The sequence below is a fragment of the Prionailurus viverrinus genome, chromosome B4, assembly GCF_022837055.1.
Source record: "Prionailurus viverrinus isolate Anna chromosome B4, UM_Priviv_1.0, whole genome shotgun sequence".
Lineage (NCBI taxonomy): Eukaryota > Metazoa > Chordata > Mammalia > Carnivora > Felidae > Prionailurus > Prionailurus viverrinus.
In genome coordinates, this window is record NC_062567.1 from 34,838,262 (window position 1) to 34,863,092 (window position 24,831).

Sequence of the window (24,831 nt, forward strand, 5' to 3'; positions counted from 1 at the left end):
GTTTATCTCCTGAGTATTTCCCATCTCCATTCCAGCAGCCCCTCTCCAATGTCACCAGGCACCTCCAGCCCACTCTTCTGTCCTGCAAAAGGTTCCTCCTGTCTTGCACCCTCTCTTGCCCCAGGTGCACTTGATTCTACACTGCATCCAAATCCTACCTCTCCCACTGCTTAAAATCCTTTCCTATCCCATTTAGTCTGAAGGTTACAAACTTTACTGTAGTCCACAGCCACTGTGGGACCCAGCACAACCTTGCCAACCTTACACCAGCATCAGAGCACTGGACTCCTTCACTCTACACTAGCCACACCACCTGAAGAGTAGAAGGGGGAAATTGTGCATGTCATTTCACTTACAAGAGTGGAATCTCACATCTTAGTCCTGTCTTCCATGTTTCTTCCATTCCCTTTCCAAGCGCAGATCATCTCAGAGCCTTGTAACCATTAAGCTGAAATGAAAGAGGCTAAGGGCAGTGCTGAATAAAGCCAAAGGAAAGATCTAAGTAAGAGAACTTGTCCTCTTTCTGGAAATCACTATTGCTGACTTTATGGCTGTAGTTCCCCAGCTGCTTGCCAACCTCAGATAACTTGGATGCACCCACTATCCTCAACTATAAAATCTAAGGCTCATAATAAAACCTTGCTTAGCGTGTAATGACACAACACTAAATACACCAATTTGGGAGGCAAAGTAAGAATGAAAGATTCACAAAGTGGTTCTGGGGAGAGATGATCAAGAAAAAAAACAATGCCAGGGCACCTGGGTGGCTCAGTAAGTTAAGTCTCCGACTCTTGGTTTCTGCTCAAGTCATGATCTCACAGTTTGTGGGATAGAGCCCCCACAGCAGAGTCATGGTCTGCACTGACATCATGGAGCCTGCTTAGGATTCTCTCTCTCCCCCTCTCTCTCTGCCTCTCCCCTGCTTGCTGTCCCTCTGTTTCAAAATAAATAAACATTAAAAATAATAATAGTAGGGGCGGGTGGCTACTGGGTGGCTCAGTCGGTTAAGTGTCCAACTTTGGCTCAGGTCATGATCTCACAGTTCATGAGTTTGAGCCCCACATCAGGCTCTGTGTTGACAGCTCAGAGCCTGGAGCCTGCTTCGGATTCTGTGTCTCCCTCTCTGCCCCTCCCCTGCTCATGCTCTGTCCCTCTCTCAAAAATAAATAAACATAAAATAATAATAATATTAATAACGCCTTCATGAACTTTCAGACTTCTTTGGCTAGAAGAGAGGACTGGCCATACCCCATCCCCCTCCCCCAAGACATGTGGGCTCCAGAATCACCAGTCTCCTGTGCCCCTGTTAGGAGTGCTTCACACATAAAATTGTTGTTTGTATATATATATATTTTTTTTTTTCTTAATTGAAGTGGAACTCACATAATATAAAATTAACCATTTTAATGTGAACAATTCAGTGGTATTTAGTCTAATTACAATGTTGTACAACTGCCACTTCTGTTTAGTTCTAAAACATTTTCATCATCCTTTGTGTTTGAAGCCCATGTCCTCATGTTTTGACTTCAGAGACCATGAAGGACCACTCTTCATCCTTAAGTGAATGGCCAGAAGAGTCTTTTAACAGGCTACAACCCTGGGGTGCCTGGCTGGCTCAGTTGGTAGAGCATGTGACTCTTGATCTCAGGGTTGTGACTGTGAGCCCCATGTTGGGTGTTGAGATTACTTAAAACATCAAAAAACAAAACAAAACAAAAACCAGACAACAACGCAGACAGGCTCTAGGATCAAAGTTTCCCAGAGTGGGTGGTCCCTTCTAACGGGCCAAACTTGTGAGGGAGGGGGTGGGACTCAAAAGGAGAGCAGCAAATAACAGCATTTCACTCAGAGCAGGGCTGCCCACACTGTTAATTCTACCTAATTTCTGGGTCAAGTCAGTCTGAGAAACAGGTTTCTGTCTTTGAGGACTTCTCAGAACCTTTAGTATGCTAAGGTGCACTGTAGATCACGAAGGAGAATGAGGAAGTCTCAAACTGAGCCCATTAGGAAGCCCTAGGCCCTGCCCCCCCAGGATGGTGAGTGACTCTGGACCTCACATATAGAAAGCTGTGTAGAAAGTTTTAAAGGTCCTATTTCTTACCTGGCCTTCCTAAGCAGACAGAACTTGGACCCCTCTACTGGGGTCTACTCCTGGAGGAAGAAGTGGACAAAGAATCTCCCTAGAAATCCTTCCCACCTAACACCTCCCCGCCACTCCCCACTCCCATAGCAGGTTTCTACTGAAGCTACCATTTGGCTGGTTGGTAAAGACTATGCCACTACCCACACAACTGTACCATGTCATCTAACCAGGAAGATGGCCTGGTTAGGCAGTTCTGGGGAGTAAGCCAAAACTGATACTGGAAGAGTGCTTGACTTTAAAAAGGCGAGCTCTAGATGGTGCCGGTGGAGACCCACCAACCACCCCCCTAGAAAGGGTCAAGAACATGGGTGCTCCTTGTGGAACCAGGGCTCTGTCCACATGGCTGTGCAACCCCTGTGTTCCACTTACTGTGAATATAACACAAGGCAGTTACAGTAATTGACACACAGTGGGGAGAGGGACTTGGTCCATGTCATATTTCCTGAAGACTTATCTTTCCTCCCTTTCTAAATTCATTTGGTTCTCTTGACAAAAGCTAAAAGGCATGGTATCCAAGTTGCCATGTAACATAATACCATAATGACATGACCTACAGGACAAACATTAGCAGGCGCCCCTTGGCACAGAAAGGTCAAGAACAAGAAACTCAAGTAATGGAGAAGATAAAACTGAGGCACTGCAAAGTGCTAGGTCAGGGTATAATTTCAGAGAACTGGGTCAGGCCAGGGCACTTGGTGGCAGAAGCAGTTTTGTCCTGGGTTATTTATGAATTTATTTATTTATTTTACAATTTCATTCAAAAGAGAAGAGAAAACAATGAAGAAATAACAGTGAGAAGAAACAGAACCCAAAACATTTTAACTTTACATTGAGAGGTAAACATTTTTAAATTGGCTTTTTATTTTCCTACCCCTTAAAACCAACAATGAAGCTTAAGGTTTCAGCTACAATGGGAGAAGGATAGAGACATGGTAGCTGGAGGCTGCATGCAGCCCCTCCGTAATTAGATAATATATTTAAAGCATTAGGTACACCTGTGTGACACAGTACCTTTGAATAGACCCGGCCAACCCCACAGTATATGTATCACCAAAAACAGAAACATGAATGTATCTGCAGTCCCCAGCGTTTGTCTAGACTGCCTCCTGTTTACCGTTTTGTTTGCTCTTCCTTGTTTTCATCTTACCTGGCTGTCAGATCCATTGGGACCTCTGGGACAAAATGTGTCATCCCCCTCTCACACTCCCAGGCAAAAATGTCCTGCTTTTCAGTGCCTTCTCCCATCATGCTCAGATATAGAAAGCGGGACCAGCCCCTGGCCCAACATCCCCAGGTGAGGTAGATATTATTTTTACAAAGTTGGCTCCTGAAAAACCAGTGCATAATTGGCCTAGAGCTGCAGATCTGAACTTTAAAGTGTATTGAACAACTACAGAATTTTGCAAATAATACTTCTGATGCCCTGACTGATGAGGCACCCCAAAGAAAGACTTACTTAATCTTGCTGAACCTGTTTTTCTCATCCAAAAATACTGAATAATAATACAAGCTCTCAGGGTTGTTGTGCTCATTACGTGAAACAATATACATGAAATGTGCTTTACAGCAAGTGTAACTAAGGACTTTTCTAACTAAGGACCACAAAAGCATACACACACCATTTAAAAAGTCATTTTTGGGGCGCCTGGGTGGCGCAGTCGGTTAAGCGTCCGACTTCAGCCAGGTCACGATCTCGCGGTCCGGGAGTTCGAGCCCCGCGTCAGGCTCTGGGCTGATGGCTCAGAGCCTGGAGCCTGTTTCTGATTCTGTGTCTCCCTCTCTCTCTGCCCCTCCCCCGTTCATGCTCTGTCTCCCTCTGTCCTAAAAATAAATAAACGTTGAAAAAAAAAACATTAAAAAAAAAACCACACACACAAAAACACTGTTGGAAACCATACACTTGTCAATTATTACGATTATTATGATTCCCTGGTTTAGTCTAATGGCCTGGAGACTTCAATGCTAGGGCAACAAAGGAAGAGGTCAAGGTTATTAGGTCTAAGCCCGGACAGCCTGTTGCCTGGGGAACAGATCGCCCCCCGCCCCCCCCTTCAAGATTGGTCTACCCAGGCTAGGAGTGGCCCATGCCCCTGTCACTCACATCAGATAAGCCCGCCCCCAAGTTCAGAGGGCTAGGAAGACCCACCTCCTCTTTCAGGTTAAGCGAGAAAGGCCGCAATTGGAGGCTTGAGCGGTGACGTGACTTTCCGCTTTGGCTGGCCTTCCGCTTGGGCTGCTCTCAGGAGGGGCTCGGGGAACATTTAGCGGGCCTCCCCGGTCCCTCGGCCCGTGCAAGTGCGATGAGGTCGGTTAGCTACGTGCAACGCGTGGCCCTGGAATTTAGCGGGAGCCTCTTCCCGCACGCGATCTGCCTCGGAGACGTCGATAACGATACGGTCAGTGCATGCGCACTGCGAGAGACGCGACCTGGCTCTGCGCCAGGGTAGGGCGGGGCCGGGGAAATGGAGAAGCCGCTCTAGGCGTGCGGGGGGAGCGGAGCGCGTGCGCGGTGGGGCTGCGCGGTGACCTAAGGAGAACTTGGCAGATAGCTTACGTGCCTGGAAGTCAGGTCAGAATTGCACTGCTTCCCTGCCCTGGTGTTCTTTTAGGGACATAGATAACTGACCCTTTGCCTAAGTCAGTAACTGGTTCACAGTAGGAGCCTGGTAAACCGGTGGCCAGATATCCCGGCTCACTGCTTCCCTCCTTACGCAGAGGCATCACCTCAAATCACTTTGCCTTTCGAAGCCTCCATAGAAGCTTAAAACGCTCCTTTGCTGCTCTTACACGTGGCTCCTTGCGCCGGAACACACTGCTGTACTCTTCTGCCTCTCCACCCCACCACCCTATTCCTAATGCCGAGTTTCTGTAATGCCTGGTTTCTGTAATGCCTGCTGCATAGTACACCAAGCGTATGGCAACTTGAAAGCGCTACACCTTGGTTGTATTACAAAAGCAATTGACATCTACCATCTCCGCAGCTGTTCTTTTTCTCGTTGTTGAAATGCATTAATACAGATAAAGCAGGTAGAACTATCCCTGGCCCACAGTTAACACCAAGTGTTAGTGTTGTTAGTATTTGATTCTGTTTCTGCAAATGTTTATTCAAGTGCCCATTGTGTGCTCCAAGGACTCTGCTATATTCTGGGAATTCCAAAATGAACAAGACAGTCCCAGCCCTCAGCTAGCTCACAGTCAGGTAGGGTGATAGTCACCAGAACAACGAAATGTAAGGAGGCGCACTGATGAAAATATGTAGAGTTTTGAGGTGGAGCATCAGAGGGGATGGGGGCTGTTGCTGGTGTGAGACACTCTTAACAGACTCTTTTCATTCATTATTCCCTATTTTTAATGCAAAGCACCTTATTGCCATCCTCTCCTACCCTCTGCCCCACCTTCCTATTCTGCCGGCTTCTCATCCTCACGTCCCTAACTGTTCTGTGTTCTCTTCCCTGGGGGAAAAAAGGGCTAAAACATACCCCTGCCCCCAGCCTCCTTTGTGCTGTGATAGAGAAGATATTTTATGAAGCCTCTTTTGGCTCTACTCCCTGTAGGGAGGAAGGAGTTATTCTCATAAATTTGTATTGTTTTTTGGACTTTCACATTTCGTAATATGCCAAGCAGTACAATTTTATGAGAAAATCAAGAGAGGCATTTTCAAATAGTAAATTAACAGAGTGACTTTAGGCGTACATGATTTTCCGTGTTATCTGACGGTCTTCTTTGTTTAAAAGGGAAAAATACCTGCCTTTTTTCATAGCTTCATGGCATCAGCTTTTTTGGAAATTGTACTTTTCTGAGTAGATTGCACCAATACACTCAGTTCTACAATATTAGATATATTGTACTACCTTTTTTTTTTTTTTTAACCCTGAGTTGTAAGCTACATAAGGCTGGGGATTTATCTGCTTTTTCACTGCTATATTCCCAACACTTAGAATTGTGCCTGGCACATAGTAGGTACTCAGATGTTTGTTGAATAAATGAGGATTGTTATGGAAAGCAAATGTGATTATTTGTCTCAAAGCAATTTGAAGTGCTTTGCATGTTATTGATAAATATAATTGAAAGAAGGGCAAGTAGTTGAGATCGTTGCCTAGTGGTACATGTATATATGCACGTGGTACATTCAGCCTGCATGAGTGTGGATAGAAACGCTGTTATTAGTTCAGCATTTGGGGCAGGAAAAAGACTTATTTCATCCTCATAAATCATTAGCCTAAAGTTCTTTGAAACTAATTTGCTTCCTGGTAAGTTGTGGGGGAGGGGAAGCCAGGAATAGAATGCACACCCTGTAGGACTGCCCATGGAAGCCTGGCTACACCAGGGGAAAATCTCTAGAAGGCTATAGCAGACCAGAGATCTCTCCTCCTGCCTCCTTTAGTATTATATGGCGACTGTACCCTCTAGCTGGGGTTTCTTAGCGTCCGTGAGTGACCTCCAGAGGCCAGAGCCAGGATCAGCCACAGGGAAGCAGAACTGCTGGGAAGCATTATAGCTGCCAGGAAGCAGATGGGCTAGTTTGGAAATGTCCTCTTCCAGGAGGCCAGCCATTGCCTCAGTGTCATTGCTTGGTCTTGCTTGTCATTGCCTGGCTGGGCCACATCTACTTGGTCACTGCTCTTACCATACCCATGTCTGTGCCCTTGTTAAAACTGTAAGGTCCCCCTCAGTAGGGAGTCTGTGGCATTTATCTTTGTACCCCTAACTCACTATCTACCTTTACCTGGAAACTCAAGGGCTGACTGAGCATTCCCTTTCATTCTGATTTTTCTCTGTTTCTTAAAATCTTTTTTGTTAATTGTCTACTAATTAAACATTTATCAGGGCACCTGGGTGGCTCAGTCAGTTGAGTGTCCAACTCTTGATTTCGGCTCAGGTCATGATCCCAGGGTCATGGGGTCAAGCCCTGTGCTGGGCTCCTCACTGAGCATGGAGCCTGCTCGGGATTCTCTCGCCCTCTGTCTCTCTGTCTCTGTCTCTCTGTGCCCCTCTCCCCCACTCACACTCTCTCTCTCTCAGATTAAATTAAATTTGGGGCACCTGGGTGGCTCAGTCAGATAAGTGTCTGATTTTAGCACAGGTCATGAACTCATGCTTCATGAGTTCGAGCCCCATATTGGGCTCTCTGTGCTCAGCACAGAGCCCACTTCAGGTCCTCCGTCCTACTCTCTCTGCCCCTCCCCTACATACGCTCTCTCTCAAAAATGAAAAAACAATTTTTTTTAAAGCAAATTTAATTTAAAAGAAAAGCAAACATTTACTGAGGTGCTGGTATTGACTATGGCATTTGCTGAATGGATGTATAAAAAAAGAATAGATTGTGTGAAAGATACCAGGGTCCCTAGCCATGGAGGCCTTTTAACTAGAGGCTGAAAACCACCTGGTATTAGTGCTTGCTGTATGCCAGTCACTGGTTTGTTTGTTTGTTTGTTTGTTTTTTATTGTTTCTTCACTTTTGAGAGAGAGTGGGAGTGGGGCAGGGGCAGAGAGAGAGGGAGACACCGAATCTGAAACAGGCTGCAGGCTCTAAGCTGTTAGCACAGTGCCCATGAACTGTGAGATCATGACCTGAACCAAAGTCGGACACTTAACTGACTGAGCCACCCAGGTGCCCCTGCCAGTCACTGTTTTAAAGACCTCCCTCTGTTAGCTCAGTTCTTAGAACAACTTTCTTCAGTAAATACCCTTATGATCTTTGTTTTATAGATGACAAAATTTAAGCATAGAGAGCTGGGTTCAAATCCAGGCAGCTGCACTGAACCTCTGTGCTATGCAGCCTGCCCCCGGTGTGTCTGCCAAAGTCCTCTGGAGCAGCCGAAATGGAAACATCAGGTGGAGAGAGTTTAATGTCAATAAACTTGTTTTATGCTTCTGTGATCTAATATTCCCACCAGATATAATATAATAAATATAATATAATATAATATAATATAATATAATATAATATAATATAATTCCCATAACTATTAAAAAAATAAATCGAAGATTCAAATCAAGTAAATCATTGATAAATCCCAATTCATTTTTAACTTTACTTGTGATCTGTTACGTCTTTGTTGCCTTTAGAATTAAATCTCTTGAGAATCTGATATTCACTCTATTTTGAGAATAGGAAGGGGGTGCTGGCTGCCCACCCCTCCACCCCTTCCCTCCCCACCACCCTCCCACTCCTCAACAGGGGAAATCAGAAAGCTACTTGTGGAAACAGGGTTTGGTGCTACCTTGTTATCACTGTTTACCCCTAGAAAGGCAGGCAGCCTTTGCCGAATGACTGGGAAATGGAGTACCCAAATACAAATAGGAAGAGACTCCTCCCTTCAGGGAACCCCCCTCCTGAGAGTTGGGCCACCACTTGGGGGCGCCAGAAGCCCAGAGCACAGAGGAGGCTGACACCAGCAACCCCTTCGTGCTGTTCCCTCCAGCACCTCCATCCCCTGTATATGTTCACTCATACACACCAAGTTCAAAAGGTCCCCTTTTCTTTGCAGCTGACTTGCGTTGGGGTTGGAGATGTTTGTAGAGGAAGGAGGGCCCCCAGAGCTGACCTTGTCTTTTTATTTGGCCCTTGATTTAGTACGTGGTCTGAAGTTCAATTTTCCAAAAGTTCAATGTTCTAGGTTGTTTTCAAAACATGTCCCATTGGCAATGGACAGATTGGAAGAGCTGAAATCGGGCAAGCAGGTCATGGAGCTATTCACTTGTCAGACTTTTCTGGGAAGAGTCATAGATTCCGTGTTGCCCCATTCTGCTATCCTCCTCTGACACACACACACACACACACACACACACACACACACCGACAGGGAAAAAAAGAAACTCTGGGAGGGGTGCCCGGTGGCTCGCTCAGTTAATTTCGGCTCTTGATTTCAGCTCAGGCCATGATCTCATGGTTCGTGAGTTCAAGCCCACATCAGGCTTATCAGGCTCCACGCTGATAATGTGGAGCCTGATTGGGATTTTTCTCTCCCCCTCTTTCTCCCCCTCTCCTGCTCAAGGCCACGCTTGCTGTCTCAAAATAAATAAACTTTAAAAAAATTTTTAAATATGAAATTTATTGTCAAATTGGTTTCAATACAACACCCAATGCTTATCCCTAAAATTAAAAAAAAAAAAAAAGAAACTGGAAAACTGTGGCTTTGTTGGTTGCAAAAGATTTTTACTAAAGTTGGCGAAGATACAAATTAAGGTCTTATGATGTGCCCAGGATGGGCCTAGAGAAAAGCTTCAGGTGGTTCCATAGGATCCCATCCTAACACTGTCTTCTCTCTCCGTTTGAAGTTAAATGAATTGGTGGTGGGGGACACCAGCGGGAAGCTGTTTGTGTATAAGAATGATGACAGCCGGCCGTGGCTCACCTGTTCCTGCCAGGGCATGGTCAGTATTCAACTTCCTGGGGCGTAAGGGGCAGAAGGATCCTTTCTGTGCAGGGACTATCAAGGCTGAGCCATACAGAAACCCACCAGTGTGTCCCAGTTCACCAGCTATTCAGCCAGCCACTGCTTCAGGGTTCATTCCATTCAGGGAGGGAACCCGCGGGGCAGTGCGCCTCCAGCTGGTGGGTTGTTTTTTATCTTCTGTTTCCGCGTGGCTCTCAGTACTTTAAAAACTGCCAAGGTCATCTGATCTCATAAAGTATAGTACAAAATGGGGGTAATACTTTGCATAAGTCTAGAAATATGATAGACTGGTTGTATTAGATGTATCTTTTGTTTTGTCTTGTTCAGCCCAGACAGACTTAACTACTTGAGGTCTCCCTACTGCTCTAGGTAAACCAGACTTAGAGCACAAGAATGCGATTAACATGAACTATCCGTGTAGGTCATGTGGCACAACTTTTCAGCAAATGATGGTAGTTAGCAAACCCTCTCCTTGCTTCACTGAGATTAGAGAGTACTGGTCTCCTTCAGCATGTCTCCCCTTTTCTTTGCAGCTGACTTGTGTTGGGGTTGGAGATGTTTGTAATAAAGGAAAGGTAAGAACTCTAGGGGACGTTGGGACTTCGGTAGAACTCCAAGGCTTTGCCTAGATTGCTCCCCCTCTCCTGGTGGAAATCAGTTGAGAGTTAAAGGCTTTAGCCCTCACTTCTGTCCTTTAACGACCAGGCTTGTGCCCAAACTTCCCTCCCCAGCCATCCCTCCTATGCCTCTGCCTCTCCCAGAACCTGGTGGTGGCGGTGAGTGCTGAGGGATGGTTTCACCTGTGTGACCTGACGCCTACCAAGGCCCTGGATGCTTCTGGGCACCACGAGACCCTAATGGGAGAGGAGCAGCATCCAGTCTTCAAGCAGCACATCCCTGCCAACACCAAGGTCATGCTGATCAGCGACATCGGTGGGCATGGCTGTCTCCGCAGGCAGCCAGGGGAATAGGAGTCAATGGGTAGTAGAGCAGATGTCACGGGATTCAGGGAGGTAGTTAGTATTCATGGGTGCAATTATTATGCATTTTATGTTGAGTTACTAAGCTCCCATTATAAACTAGTTATCATTCTAAGCACTGTGATTGCAGCAGTGAATAAAATGGACAAAAATCACTGCCTTCTTGGACCTTTCCTAGGAAGGACAGAAAATAAACAGTGTAAAATATTTTAAGAAGATTAAATAGTATATTAGAATGTAGTAAGTGCCGTGGAGAAAATAAATCACAGAAAGAGGCTAGGGAGTGTCAGGGTAGAGAAGTAGAGCTACCAATTCTAAATGGAGTTATCTGGAAAGTCCTTTCTGGGAAGGTGACATTTGATCAGACACTGAAAGTGGCAAGGGAATGAGTCGTACAGATATAGGGCTGATGTTTCGGCCAGAAGCTGTCACGAAGGTGATGGTATGTGGCATGAATCAGGACACCCGAGTTTTGTGTCTGAGGGAAGAAGCACAGCACAAAGTGTGTGAGGGGACTAGCGCAGCTCTTGGGGTCTGAAGTTGTACCGGGTTTCGGCGCAAACACTGGTGATGTTAGCAGGGGGCGGAGAGGACGTGTGTGTAGGATTCAAGCTGATGAACACGCATGTGGCTCCAAACTCGTCCTACTTTCTGGACCCACAGATGGAGATGGGTGTTGTGAGCTGGTGGTCGGTTACACGGACCGTGTGGTACGGGCTTTCCGCTGGGAAGATCTGGGTGAAGGCACTGAACATCCAACAGGGCAGCTGGTGTCACTCAAGAAGTGGACACTGGAGGGTCAGGTGAGAGGCTGAGCGGGGGGTGCTCAGGGAGCCCAGGGAGCAGGGAGGAAGCCCTCATGTAGGGGCCCTCTTGAGAGAACAGTCGTGGGTCAGGGTTTAGAGTGGGAGGAAGGGAAAATCTCCTTGTTGAGAGAAATCCAAAGAAGACAGTTTCAAATCAGGGTCTTAGGGGAAAATTACTAATAAGAGGCAAAGAGCACCAGGCTAAGAGTTAAGAGTGTGCTTGAGGGTGTGATGTGCTTTGTGTCAGAGTGTGGACCCTGGTTGAGGCATGCACAGTGGAAAGCAGATGGGCTATGTGGAGATGATGGCACGAGGCAGGAACCCTGCAAACTCAAATTCTTCCTCCTGCTGTTGCCCCCCAAGCCTGGGATGCTGTTCCCAGGGCCCCTGCCCCACTTCTCTCCCATGCTCTCGGCAGGGTCCCATTTCTGTCCCCAGCCCCCTTTAAGGCCTTGTTCCCTGGTGCAGGTGGACAGTCTTTCAGTGACTCCAGGGCCCTTGGGTGTTCCTGAACTGATGGTGTCTCAGCCGGGCTGTGCTTACGCCATTCTCCTGTGTACCTGGAACAAGGACGCCGGGCCCCCTCCCACCTCTGAGGGGGCCCCGGAGGGCAGCAGGTAAGGGCGCAGACCTGTGGATGGTGTGGTTGTGGAATCTAGATGGGCTCCTGGATGCACTGGCAGTGGACAGGACTGCAGTAGGCAGAGCTGCTTCGGCTGGGTCGTGGCACAGCACCTTTACCCCATCAAGGAAAATTATTTCAGGACCCAGGAAATCCTGGGCTTTAACCTCGTAGCACCTGGAAAAGATTCCAAGATTCTAACTTGGCAGCTCTGTCCCTCTCTTTTCTACTCACCACATGGGCCAGGCAGGGTCAGCAATAGATTTCCAGGCTGATTCACATCCTAGAAGCTCGTACAGAGATCGGGGCCACAAACGTCCTGCAGAACTAGGCTCATTTGGTCCCCACTTAGTATCCCTCCCACCCCACCCCCACACAGGGAGGCCCCGGCTGCCCGAGATGTCATGTTGCACCAGACTTCCGGCCGCATCCACAACAAGAATGTCTCCACCCACCTCATTGGCAACATCAAACGAGGTGAAGGTGGGGTGGGGACACAGGAGGGAGCTGAGGGGCAAGCATCAGTCCTGGGAGAGGGAAGATGCTGGGCCTTCCCTTCCTCCCTACCTTGGGCCACCTCTCACCCCACCCTGTGTGCTCTGACCTTGCCCTACCCTTCACATTTTCTTATTCCTGTCCTTCTGTCCCTCCTGCAGGCCACAACTCTGAGATGGGTGGCTCCGGCCTCTTTGCCCTCTGCACCCTGGATGGTGAGTTCCTGCTGGGGCAGGAGGCTGTGTGCCTGTGGGGGTGCTCAGGGGTCCTTGTCCTGCCCACCCCGGCCTGCCTGTCACCCTGCAGGGACGCTGAAGCTCATGGAGGAAGCAGACAAGCTGCTGTGGTCGGTGCAGGTGGATCATCAGCTTTTTGCCCTAGAGAAACTGGATGTCACGGTGAGAGGAACATTCTTATCTTCTTCACGTGGAGAGATGTGATGCAAATGAGTCCATTCTCACTTCACAGTTCGCTCTCGATGTTTATCTAAGTCTCTTCAGACAGACTCTTAACTGCGTCTCAAGTGAGTCTTTTTCCTAACTTCTCAGGGCTTAGTACCATCTCTGCACTGCCGCGGAATCTCTCGGCGGCAACTTTTCCAGGAGTAATGGCTCCAAAGAGAAATAATTTATTAGGGTCCAGAAGTGAGTTTTTGGCCTCAACTCCAGATGTATGTTCTGTAATTTTTTTTCTCGTCTATCTATGAGCCTCTCTTTACCAAGGCTGCAGCCCCAGAATCTGCGACACGGGGGCATACTTTGCCGTTGTGCATGTGTGACGGTAGGAGAAAAGGCACGAGGCTTTGAAGTCGGTAGAACAGGCCTGGGTTTGAGTCCTGATTCTGTGCTGCCTCCCTTCTATGCTGTGTGACCATGAGTGAGCGACTTCATTTCTATAAGCTGAAGTTTCCTCCATATAAAATTGGGAATAATGGTGTCTCCTTCATCAGTTGTTTGGTGACTGGCGCACGGAGGAAGTTCAGTAAGAAACTTAGGGCTGCTTTCCTTCCCGGCTGTTGGTCACCCAGAACTAGGTCCACAAGTCCTTTATGTGCTATCCAGACCCATTGTTCGGGCTCTTCTATTTACCAGCTCCCTGCCACCCCTGCATTCTTGTCTCTGGCCTTTTTCAGGGCAATGGGCATGAGGAGGTGGTTGCCTGTGCCTGGGATGGACAGACGTATATCATTGATCACAACCGCACCGTCGTCCGCTTCCAAGTGGACGAGAATATCCGAGCCTTCTGTGCAGGTGGGACCCCACCCCATGGACCCTCTCTAACCACACTTGTATGCCTCTCATTTCTACTCTCTCTGTGTCCCCTAACGTGCATCTTCATAAACAAATGAGCTCTTCAGCACTTTTGTTAGACGGTGATGGTGGGTACTGAATTACCGTCTGCACAGTTTTAAATAAGGAATGAGAGACAGTGACAGGTTCATCTCTCAATATCTTAAAGAATGGGATGAGTTCTTAGCATCTGCCCGTCTGGGATGTGTGAAGGCATGGGAAAGTTCTCTCCCATCTGAGCACGTCAGAACTCTGTGAGGAGCATTCTCCCAGACAATTTGCATTTGTTACAAATCAGGGACTTGGAAAGCAGTCCTGGCGTTTTCAGGTGACATGGGGAGATCTTTGGTTGCTGAAATGGTAAGAATTGTACAGCGCTCTGGTGTACATACTACAGTGACCCAGAAGGTTAAAATGCCTTTGAAGAAGGGACTGCCACCAAAGAGAAGCCTTAGTTTCTTTTCTTTTTCTTTCTTTTCTTTCTTCTCTTTTTCTTTTTTCTTTTCTTTCTTTCTTTCTTTCTTTCTTTCTTTCTTTCTTTCTTTCTTTCTCTTTCTTTCTTTCTTTCTTTCGAGAGAGAGAGAGAGAATCCCAAGCAGGCTCTATGCTATCAGAGAGAGCTCACAAACTGTGAGATCATGACCTGAGCTGAAATTAAGAGTTGGGTCACTTAACCAACTGAGCAACCCAGGTGCCCAGCTTTAGTTTCTGATCGTGTTTTGCTAATCTACCCCTTGGACTACCAAAACTGTCCTTCATTCCTCCAAGGCTATCACTAAGATGGGAAAATCAGCAAAGCACTTTTGTGGGGCCATTCTGCCTTGTGGGTTTTTTTTCTTTTTTTTTTTTAATTTATTAAGCCATCTTACCATAACTCAATACCTATTTTTTTTTTAATGTTTATTTATTTTTGAGAGAGAGACACAGTGCAAGCAGGGAAGGGGCAGAGAGAGAGGGAGACAGAATCTGAAGCAGGCTCCAGGCTCTGAGCTGCCAGCACAGAGCCCGACACGGGGCTGAGACTCACAAGCTGTGAGATTATGACCTGAGCCGAAGTCAGACGCTTAACTGACTGAGCCACCCAGGTGCCCCCCATGGTGTTTTTTCATATCTGAAATGGGGAGGTATTTTACCTATTTTACTGAGTTCCCAACACAAATGGATTAGAAAGAGGGCCTTTAGGGGCGTCTGGGTGGCTCAGTCGGTTAAGCATCTGACTTTGGCTCAAGTCATGATCTCACAGTTTGGGAGTTTGAGTCCCGCAACAGGCTTGGAGCTTGTAGGCTTCAGATTCTGTGTCTCCCTCTCTCTCGCTCCTCCCCCACTCATGCTTTGTCTCTCAAAAATAAATAAACATTTTTTTAAAATTAAAAAAAAAGAGGGCCTTTAGCTTTCTGCTTGACGTCTGTGGGAGGGTCAAACTGCTGACTCCAAGGCCTGCATCTTGTTCTCTGCCCTTCCCCACTGGGACTGGAACTCTCTGACCTTTGTCTCACCCCCACACCCTGCAGGCCTGTATGCCTGCAAGGAGGGCCGCAACAGCCCCTGCCTCGTGTACGTCACGTTCAACCAGAAGATCTACGTGTACTGGGAGGTGCAGCTTGAGCGGATGGAGTCGACCAATCTGCTGAAACTGCTGGAGGCTGAGCCAGAGTTCCAGAGCCTGCTGCAGGAGCTGGGCATGGGTGAGTCCCAGGAGTGCTTCGGGACCGAGAAGCCCCGTGCCAGGTGCCCAGGAGATCCACAGCCACTGAACCGCCCCTTTCTTGCCCTCAGATCCTGATGACCTCCCAGCTGTCCGCGCCCTGCTTCACCAAACCCTCTACCATCCAGACCAGCCCCCACAGTGTGCTCCTGCAAGCCTCCACGATCCCACCTAGCTGGATTTGCCCTCTTAGCTGAAGAAGGAGCCTCCTGAACCAACCCACCCCCCAAGGTATCCATAGTGCTGGCAGGATTGGGAGTAGACATCACAGAGGAGCGTGGAAAGATGGCAGCAACCTTAGGGAAGCTGTGAACTATAGCCTTCATGGTCTCCTTGGTGAAAGAAGAGGCGAGTTGGCCCTCGGCCCTATTTCCTTATGTACCTCACCCATCGCATCAGCAGAATCATAGAACCCCAGCCTCATTCCACATCATCTGGGACTGCCCCCTTCCTAGACACCCCCCCCCTTCCAACTCTCATTGTGTGGAAAACAGACTTGTTCATGAGGAGGGAGCACAGATCCTTTGCATGGCTCCGATGCCTATAAGGAAACCAGGCTTCGGAGCCAGTAGGGCAATGAGATAAGGGCTCCCCGCATCCCAAGCTCCGTCTTGCATGGCACAGCTCCAAGTCACTGACATTAGGTATTATTACAGGAATGGCACACTGTTTTGCTTTTGAAGCGGGGGTCTTTAATCATCTTACAGTCTGGTCTTAATTGTTCCCAGCAATGCTGAGATGATTGTCTTCTTTTTACCAAAGATACTGGGCTAGCACTTTCTCATTTTGCCATGTTGCTTGTGCAACTTTGTGGGCCTTGCCCCCACATCCCCCCCAAAACACCTTTAGAATCCAATGTGGCTTTATGATCCAGACCACAATCAGAATTCTATCTTGGACCATTTATATTCCTTCTGCTCTCGATTCTGTGCACCGTTAGTTAGTGTTTTTCACGTTACAGGCTGCGATTCTCTGGTGGGTTGTGGTCAGCATTGTTTGAATAAACGAAATGGGGTAGAATAAAATAGAAGGAAAAATATCTGAGTGTCATACAGCATAGGGAAGTATTGTTTTGTTATAACTGTACATGTGCATGTGCATGTGCGTGTGTATGCTACCTGCTCTGTAAAATGTATTTCCTGCTGTGAGTTGTGTTCAGAGGAGTCAGAAAGCCATTGCTCTCAATTATATTAACCCAGCCAGACGGGTCAACCTGGGGAAAGGTCCACATTCACATCACCTTTCTGTAAGGGAATAAGGGCAGAGTTACCAATTCGGACTCTGATCGACATGGAGGGAAACCAGAGAAGGACATGAGCATAGAGAAACAGGTGTTTATTCAAGTGGAGAAGCAGCTGGGCTGAAGGCCTGCCACTGGGTCTGGGGTCTGCGGTTATAGAAGCAGCAGGAGGCAGGAAGGAACAGGCAGAGCCAGGAAAGCAGAGGTTATGGGGCAAGGCAGTGAGGGACCAAGGGTACCCACATTACACGTGTGGTAGTGAGCCCCCTCCTCTTCTCTTGAGGTCAGGGGACTCAGCTGGGAAAGGCAAGACCAGATGTCACAGGGCAGCTGGTTCTCCTCTAATCTACCCCAGGCTCACAATCTTGTTTCCACCCCAAGGTCCTAGTTCCCTAGCTGAGGTTAGTTACACCACTGTCTTCCTCTCCCCTTCGTCCGTGACTTGAGAGACTCAAACCTGCCAGAAAGATGCTCAGGGTGTCTGGCTCCTTAAGGTTTGGGTTCCTCTCTTTACAGTGAAGATGAAAAGCCTCCTTGTTTTTGTGCTTTGGCTCAGAGCCTGGCAAGGGATCAAAATAAGATTCCAAAATAAGACAAGCTCAAGCTCAGGAGGCCAGAGATGAGGGGAAGGACGAACGTCTAATGAGGTGAGTAGTTCTAGAAATAAGAAAGACTACTGGTTAGGTTCCAAGTCTGAGTACGGCCAGGCCCTGCCATCCTGTCCATCTTGTGGGGGCAGTTCCCAACAGGGCTCCTCGCCATCCCCCTGAAGTGTAAAAAAGCAAGTGGAGGAGGAGAGACACCTGGAGAAATGCTAGAGGTACACCCAAGGTTTTGCACAGGGAAATCAAATAATAACTGACTTCTGACATTTGCAACCCCAGGAAAGGTAACTGAGAAAGCTTCTGAAGCTCCTCTGCCAACTCGCCTTTCTACTGTACCGGAGTATTCTGTTTCCTGTTTCTTCCCCCACTCAGCTGTGAGCAGATGTGCGCAGAATCAGAAAGGCAGGCGGCAGCAGGGACAGGACCCCTGGTGGGTGAGATGTGGCAGTCTAGTTGCAAGAGGTACTAAGCCCCAGGAGGGGAAGGGACAGGCATGGGAGTGAAGGCCACCGAGGGGTGTGTGGGATGGATCTGGAGGCAGGTAAAGGACAGTATGGGCTGCAGCCTTTGACTTGGGCCAGTTCCTACCACGCCACGCTTACATCCTTTTCCACAGTCCTGATTTGGAGGGGAACGGGGAGGCCAGTCCCCTGAGATCATGGGCCCTCTTTCTGGAAGTCTTCTGGAGGATTGGGCAGTTGCTGAGAAGCAGAGAGGAATGTGGCTGACTGAGGCCAATGGGACGTCAGGGTCAGGGTGGTGACAGAAGGGACAGACGTGGTAGTCCCAGGTACCTGGCTCTAGTAATGCCCCATTCCCCAACATGGCTCTTCCCCGAGGCAAGGTCCTTCCCCCGGGGACTGACTGGTTCATCAGTCACTGGCCAGGCCCTTGGTACAGAGGCAGGAAGGGCAGCTCTGAGAAGGGGGCCCTCAGCCGCAGCACTCCATGCTCGAGGTCGATGCAGCACTGTGGGGGGTGGGGGGAAATGTGTGCTTCTCTCAGCAGGTAGCCTCTCCCTCAGCCCTCCCCCCCCCCACTTTCCACAGCCCCCAGCCCCTGCTCCTTGCTCATCCCCCTGTTTCCATTCACCTGGAACTCTGGGGTTGTGGGCAGTGGGACCTGGTTCTTATGCTTCACTTGTGGGCAAATAAGGAACCTCTAAGGAAGCAAGGTGAAATCCCACAACTCTGAGTCATTCTCATCAGAAGCTGGCCCACGCTTCCTCACCTGTGCCTTTTACCTCTTTATCCCAGCCCTTTGGGTCAGGCCCCAAATGTGGGTCAAGCGCCCGCATCCTTCTTACCTTGAGAGAAAGCAGAGTCTGCAGTCCAAGACAGAATTCAGGACTCTCAACATCTGCAGGAATCGTTTGAAAACAGAAGAGGCTGGAGGGCACCCAGGGGTCACGGTGCCCTGTGAGCACTCACTCCTTGTCTGCCCTCCCCACCCCCAGCTCTGAGGATCTGGGCCCAGAGATTGGGGGCACCTCATATGGTGCCAGGAGAGGAAGGCGGAAGAGGAAGAAGAGGCTGTGAATGAAGGGAGGACTCACCCACAACCTGGGCTGAGCAGGCCACCGTCTCCTGGCCCAGCTGTAGCTCCAGCTGCTCCACCTGCGTGGGGGGCCCAGGTGCCACGTCCCCACCTGGGGCTTTGAGGACCTTCCCTAACCTGTGGTTGGGAAGTAAGGGTTATGGCCACCACAGCCCCCAACCCCAATGCCTTTGTCAGCTGACGCCCCTCCCCCTACACGTGGGTTCTCATCCAATCCCTTGCCCCCACGTGGGGTCTGAATCCTTGTCTTCTCTACCAGAACCCCCATCCAATCTTTTTTTTTTTCCAATTATAGCTCTATTGGTATATAGTTCATATACCGCAAAAGCTACCCTTTTATAAATGCAGAGGTTTTTAGTATATTCATAGAGTTATGCAACTACCACTACTATCTAATATCAGAATATTTTCATCACCCCCCCTAAAGAAACCCCATCCCCCATCCATTCTTTTAGGCCACACTCTTACCCCAGGCGGCTGAGGCACCCAGCTGAGATCTGGTTGTGTTGGGTGCCTGTGTCCACGGCCACCCGAAGCTCCTGGTCTCGGCACTGAGAAAGAGGGTCGCGGGGAGTCAGAATGGATTGGGCTTGGATCCTTCACCTTTCCCAGCCCTTTGATGACTCCCTCTCAAAAACGAGTGAAGGGAATGAACCAAGCCTTTCAGAGTGATCTTTATGGCACTCATGCAATCGAGGCAAAACTGGCTCTTAGATGGAGGAATCAAAAAAGGAAGTAGAGCTGTCTATGGGGAGGTCATACACTTGGGAACCACTTGACCAGAAATGGAGATCTGTTTGTGTAGAGGAATTCTTGGGACGCCGGGGGCTTAGGTTAGAGAGGTCTAGGTGAGGGATACAGGAGGGGTGAGAAGACCAGGCTGTCTCGCCAGGAAGTTCAGATGAGGGTAAGCGACAGGTTTACCAAGGAAACAGACGGGTTCACTTTCTTCTGGATATATACAGACATTTGTGGGTACACTTGGACATCCCAAATGCATGTCATTTTCTCAATCCAGACTTCTGCTGAGCACCTGCTATGTGCCAGAGATGTGGCTGGAAGGTACATCAATGAATGCTGTGCTCGGGTGTAGGGGAAGTGACATGTAACTAATGCATGGTAGAAAGTTTTAAGGTCTATGAAAGGGTTGTCAATAAAGTGTCCTGGATATTGAGAGGGAGGGGAGGCTCTTTCTCCCCTGGGGAAATCAGAAAAGGTTTCAAAGAAGAGGTAACATTTGAGGCTTTAAAAGGTTCTAGAATGTGGCCAGAGACTGGAGAGCAGGAAGAGGAAATGCCACACACAAGTGGTGGCAGAGGAGTGGTGGGTGTTCAGTACCGCTGGGGTGGTCAAATGGCTCCAGAGAGGACAAGGCTGTCATCGGGAAACACTGGCAAGTATTTACACATGCGCATTTGGAGATTACATTTGATAAAAGGGTTGGCACGGACACGTGGAATTGCAAGGAGGGAAGATGGGTTGAGGTAGAAAGTAGAGAATGTACAGGATCCCATTTTTAGGTCCAACCTCGGGGGAGAGGTGCTTTTTCTCCCTCCCTCCTTCCCTCACCACCCAGGGGAGGAAGGAGAGTGGCGGAAGTGAGCCGTTCACAGGATCATTCATGAAAGCCAGTGCCCTGGGAGGCCTCTCACCTTGCAGTTCACCAGAAGAGCAGGAATCTGTGTCTTGCTGGTCTTCCTCCTGCTCTCCTGGCTGTGAATCGGGGCCTGCGCGGGGGGAGACTCCCCCTGAAACCGACTCTGGTTTCCCTCCACCAGGCGTCTTTGGATCACACTGTGCGGCTGCTGGCTCCATCACAAAACAAAGAAGGCAGACAGGTCTAAACCCAAGTATCCAGGCCACTCATCTCTCCCACCTTAGATCTCCCACAATGTTCAACCCAACCCCACCCCAGTCCCGCGTCTCAAGGGAGTAAGAAAGGGGCAGGATCTTACCCAAGTCCCAGCTGTCACATCATTATAGCAGAGTGAACCCTCGTATCAAATCATACCATTTTGCTGAGACCCCAATAGATTGCTCAGCAATGAAGAAATGAGAAAAGAACAGTCCATTCTAGGTTAGACCAACCTATTGACTGCCAAGACCTCTCAGGAGCTAGTATTATGCTGGGGGAACTTTTTGTCTCAGGTCTACAACACATTTTTAACATTTTTTTTCCCCTTTGTTTCCCCTTCTGACCTCATCCTTCAATGGGCTGCAGATCCCAGAGTTGATGTTGTGATGGAAGTCAGAGAAAAAAAGTCACATCTTCAAAACTAGGATGCTTGAACCATCCCTCGCCTGAAACCACCTTCACTCCATCTGGTCAATTTACTAAGTTCTGCCAGCTTTGTCTCCTGTATTTATAGAGTCCAACCCTGCTTTGTACTACTGCCTTTATTCAAGCCTCACCTCAGCTGTCCTGGATCACTGGACCACCTCCCTAAGTTCCTAAGAACTGGCCTCCAGTACTGCTGTCTCTCAGATACACCTGCTTGAAGCCAGTGATTATCTAAAACCCTTGCTACTTGGGTGCTTGAGTGGCTCAGTCGGTTAAGGGTCCAACTCTGGATTTCAGCTCAGGTCGTGATCTCACAGTTCGTGAGTTCGAGCCCCATGTCAGACTGCACTGACGATGTGGAGCCTGCTTGGGATTCTTTCTCTTCCCCTCTCTCTACCCCTCCCCAGCTCAAGCTCACACTCTCTCTCAGAATAAATGAATAAACTTAAGAAAAATAAAGCCCTTGCTACTCAAAGTGTGGTCCTCAGATATGTAGCTTTAACATCACTTGCCATCACTTGGAAGCTTGTTAGAAATGCAGAATCATGACCTACTGAATCAGAAGCTTCATTCTAATAAGATGCCCTGATGATTCGTGTGCATGTTAAAGTCTGAGAAGCAGAAAAGGAAAACAAAACTAACCATATTACTCCTGTTTAAACTCCCATCAAAGCATGCCTGCTTCCTGTTGCATGATAAAGCCCAAACTTTCAGGGGATGCACAGCCCAGATGACCTGGTCACGGCCTCATCCTCAGCCTTGTCCTTCGCTCTGCCTATCTGCCCCCATTGACCCTACTTGTACCGCTTGTACCAGGCTGCTTGCTCCTGGCCTCCACACATTTGCTCCTGTTCAACCCCCTTCCTGAGACGACTCTCATTCTTCTGTGGGCCAGACTGGATGACTGGTTCAATGTACTTTGTTCCGGAGCTACTCTTTATTTGGGAGAGAGGTTTTTATCTAAGTCTGGAATTCCATGTGTGTCCTGTAATTAACACAGGGTTTACCTCCTCCAGGAAGCCCTCTCTGACCTCTTTGTACTCTTCATTCCACACGCCAGGCTGGGGCCAGCATCCCTTCTCTTAGCTCCCTTTGTCATGCTTCTCACAGTTGTTATTTGTGGCTTTTACTCTCCCATTAGCCTGGAGAGCCTGTGACATCAGATCTTTATACCCCAAGGCTTAGCTTAACATATAGTAGGCACTCAATAAATGCTTGTTGAAGAATGACTCTATCTGTCCAGGCTCCACACATCCTTCTCCACCTGCCCTTTCTTCTTGGGAACGTGGGATTGTTTTTCTACCCTTGGTTTAATGAGCCCCTTGAGACTTGCTGCTCCCGCCAGCAAGGCTGCCAGCAGGAGACCCAGGTCTGGGAAAAGGGCAGTGAACTCCAGGGCAGGCCGGAAAGAGCAGCTCTGCGGTTCCCAGCTCTCCTCCCACCTTTCCCACGATGGACACAGCCTTCAGGCCCCCACTGCTGTGAGGTTTGCTCCAGAGTTATCCTAAGGAAGGAGACGGTGGGGTCCCCCCAACCTGTTGTGTCTTCACTGCCAAAGCCACACAAGGTAACTGCTTGAGATCAATTTGGGACGTCCTGAGGCAGTGGGGTGAGGTGAAAAGCTCAGGACTTATCAGAAGGCTGGACCTGCCACACTGGGATGGTAATGTTAACAGAGCCTCTCTAATCCAGGGCCAGATGGATGTAGGGTGGTCTCCAAACCATAGAGGCTCAGAGGTCCTAGCCACCGGGAGCCAAAGCACCAGCTTCCCTGCTGTCCCGTTTCTCCCTGTTTCTCAGCTGTGCTCTCTGTGTGTGTGCAAGAGCAGCCCTGAAGTTCCCTGAACTGAGATCTCGGTCTGGTCACTTTTCCTGTTAGGGAGCTGCTGGGATGAGGCTGGGAATCTGCTGGCCTCTGGGTTGGGTTCCTGGAGGAGGAACATTTCGTCTGAGAGGAATCTGGTAGGGCTGGGTCAGGAAAGGGAATGAGGGGCTGCGTTGGCTGAGGCCCCTAGAGTTGACTTCGTGCCCTTCAGGTTGGAAGAGTGTCCTCCTCTCAGACCTTCTGATGAGGAAATGGGTGAGGGAACAGAGTGCTTTCAAGCAAAAGCCTTCCTTTCTTCTAGAAGAGCCACAGGCCACAGAGGGTTCCATTTTCTCTGGGCCCTACAGAGCTTATTTTCTCCCTCAAGCTAAATGGAGTCGTAGCTGGAGGAACAATCATACTCAGACCTTAGTATGCTTTAGAAATGCTTTCTATTTTCCAGGCTCTTTTCTAAGCCCCTTATAGGTATTAGTTCGTGCAACTCCCACAGCAACGCCATGAGGGAGATACTACTAATTTCGTCTTCATTTAGCAGATGAAGAAACAGGTTCAGAGACATCAAGCAATTTGCCTAAGGTAGTAAGTGGCAGGGCCAGGATCTGAACCCAAGCCGCGTGGCTCCAAAGCCCATGCTCTTCACCACTGTCTCGGTGGGGGCGGGGGAGGGATGAGTGTACGCAGCTGCCCCTGACCCACTCACCTCCTTGTTACACCCCCACCCCATTCCCTCTGGAGGCCACAGAGGCCCTGCTGCAGGGAGATGGAAAGAAAGAAGCCTGGAAGGGCCATTGCCCCTATGAGGAAGTAAGGGGGCACTCAGGGGGCTGGTGGCCCAGGCAAGAGCCATATGAAACCCTGAGGCTCTGGAAAGGACAGAGGCCCTTAGTGCTTCCATTCTGGAGGGAAAAGGCAAATGGATGGTCAGAGCTGGTAGGAAGGAATACGTTGTTTAGGGACAGGAGAGAAACCATAACCCTAAACTGGCCAGGCCTCCAGGCCCTCCCAGCAGTAAATGACTGCTCCAGAAGGTTCCTGTGTCCTTGTAAGCCTCTTCTCCTAGAGAGCACAGTTCCTCATCACCCCCAAGATAAGTCTTGGGCTGTGTGAGAGAAGCTGACTGAGCAAGGAGACTAGGCCCCCCAGAGCCACCGAGCCACGGGAGCACCCCCAGTGAAGAGTCTGAGGATGGTCGGGGTGGGGCCCCTCCACCTGGGACTACCTCTGCCCCACTCTCAGCAAGGGAGGGGAGATCTGAAGGTTAGGGTCTGCAGTTTCCGGCCCTCCGCCCCCTCCCCAGGATATAGGAAGAGAGAGGGGAAGGGTGGGGAGAGGGCTGCCTCACCAAGTCCTTGGAGGTGCCGAGCCTCTTGAGGCTGTCCAGGGGGAGCAGGTCGGCAGAGTCCTTGTGCAGGAACTGGGTGGCCTGTCTGAGCCGGCGCTGCTGGCTCAGGGGGGCTCGGTCGCGAAGCGCTGCCTCCTGTCCCCTCCTCCTGGAGTCTCCCTCCACTCTTCTGGCCTCCTGCCGGGTGGCCCCTGCGGGGCTCCCGGAGCTTGATGAGCAGGGCGGGGGCTGCTGAACCGTCCTCGTCTCCATCCCCTCTGCCCCGCCACCCGTGGCCCCGCCGCTTCCCGCCTCCCTCAGTTCCGGGTCGCAGCTTTCCTGACAGGAGGGTCTCCGCGGGGGACAGAGTAAATCAATAAATAACGTGCTGGAGCAGCCGCGTCAGACACCAATTTCCCCGAGATTGCAGTAGAGGGAGTGAGGCTCCGGCTGGAAAAACCCAGCACTCCAGGAGGAGGGGCAGGGCGGGGGGGTGGTAGGTTCTGCAGCGCGTCCAACTCTGGGGTCCTGGTGGGAGCGGTCGGTGGAAGGTGTGTGTGTG

The 24,831-nt window shown here is 49.4% G+C and overlaps 2 protein-coding genes across 9 annotated transcripts; one reads left to right on the forward strand and one right to left on the reverse strand.

Annotated features, from left to right (window-relative positions):
- The first annotated feature begins 4,298 nt into the window (after positions 1–4,298).
- Positions 4,299–21,113, forward strand: ITFG2 (integrin alpha FG-GAP repeat containing 2). Of its 5 annotated transcripts, none has more exons than XM_047867205.1 (14): positions 4,300–4,539; positions 7,853–7,978; positions 9,425–9,520; positions 10,077–10,118; positions 10,275–10,476; positions 11,187–11,326; positions 11,798–11,946; positions 12,331–12,428; positions 12,608–12,661; positions 12,753–12,844; positions 13,579–13,696; positions 15,247–15,420; positions 15,512–15,671; positions 21,064–21,113. In XM_047867205.1, the coding sequence occupies exons 1-13, from the start codon at positions 4,444–4,446 to the stop codon at positions 15,613–15,615; spliced, it is 1,491 nt and encodes a 496-aa protein (XP_047723161.1). In that variant the 5' UTR covers positions 4,300–4,443; the 3' UTR covers positions 15,616–15,671; positions 21,064–21,113. The 5 variants fall into 5 exon arrangements, with proteins under 5 accessions (XP_047723162.1, XP_047723161.1, XP_047723163.1 ...); XM_047867207.1 differs by having other exon boundaries at positions 4,301–4,539; positions 10,305–10,476; XM_047867206.1 differs by having other exon boundaries at positions 4,299–4,539; positions 15,512–21,113.
- Positions 18,118–24,831, reverse strand: NRIP2 (nuclear receptor interacting protein 2). Of its 4 annotated transcripts, none has more exons than XM_047867212.1 (6): positions 24,291–24,831; positions 20,495–20,647; positions 19,311–19,393; positions 18,841–18,959; positions 18,592–18,644; positions 18,118–18,254 (listed from the first exon to the last, which is right to left on the reverse strand). In XM_047867212.1, exons 1-6 carry the CDS (start codon positions 24,540–24,542, stop codon positions 18,162–18,164), a joined length of 753 nt encoding a protein of 250 aa, XP_047723168.1. In that variant the 5' UTR covers positions 24,543–24,831; the 3' UTR covers positions 18,118–18,161. The 4 variants fall into 4 exon arrangements, with proteins under 4 accessions (XP_047723168.1, XP_047723169.1, XP_047723166.1 ...); XM_047867213.1 differs by having other exon boundaries at positions 18,592–18,673; XM_047867210.1 differs by having other exon boundaries at positions 18,592–18,673; positions 20,495–20,651.

Coding starts and splice junctions, on each gene's coding strand:
- ITFG2 (XM_047867206.1), top strand. CDS start 4,444: ATGAGGTCGGTTAGCTACGTGCAACGCGTGGCCCTGGAATTTAGCGGG. Junction 10,119..10,274: donor ATGTTTGTAATAAAGGAAAG/GTAAGAACTCTA, acceptor TTCCCTCCCCAG/CCATCCCTCCTATGCCTCTG. Junction 10,477..11,186: donor CATGCTGATCAGCGACATCG/GTGGGCATGGCT, acceptor CTGGACCCACAG/ATGGAGATGGGTGTTGTGAG.
- NRIP2 (XM_047867210.1), bottom strand. CDS start 24,542: ATGGAGACGAGGACGGTTCAGCAGCCCCCGCCCTGCTCATCAAGCTCC. Junction 19,394..20,494: donor CTCTTCTGGTGAACTGCAAG/GTGAGAGGCCTC, acceptor CCTCTTTCTCAG/TGCCGAGACCAGGAGCTTCG. Junction 18,255..18,591: donor AGACTCTGCTTTCTCTCAAG/GTAAGAAGGATG, acceptor CACCCCCCACAG/TGCTGCATCGACCTCGAGCA.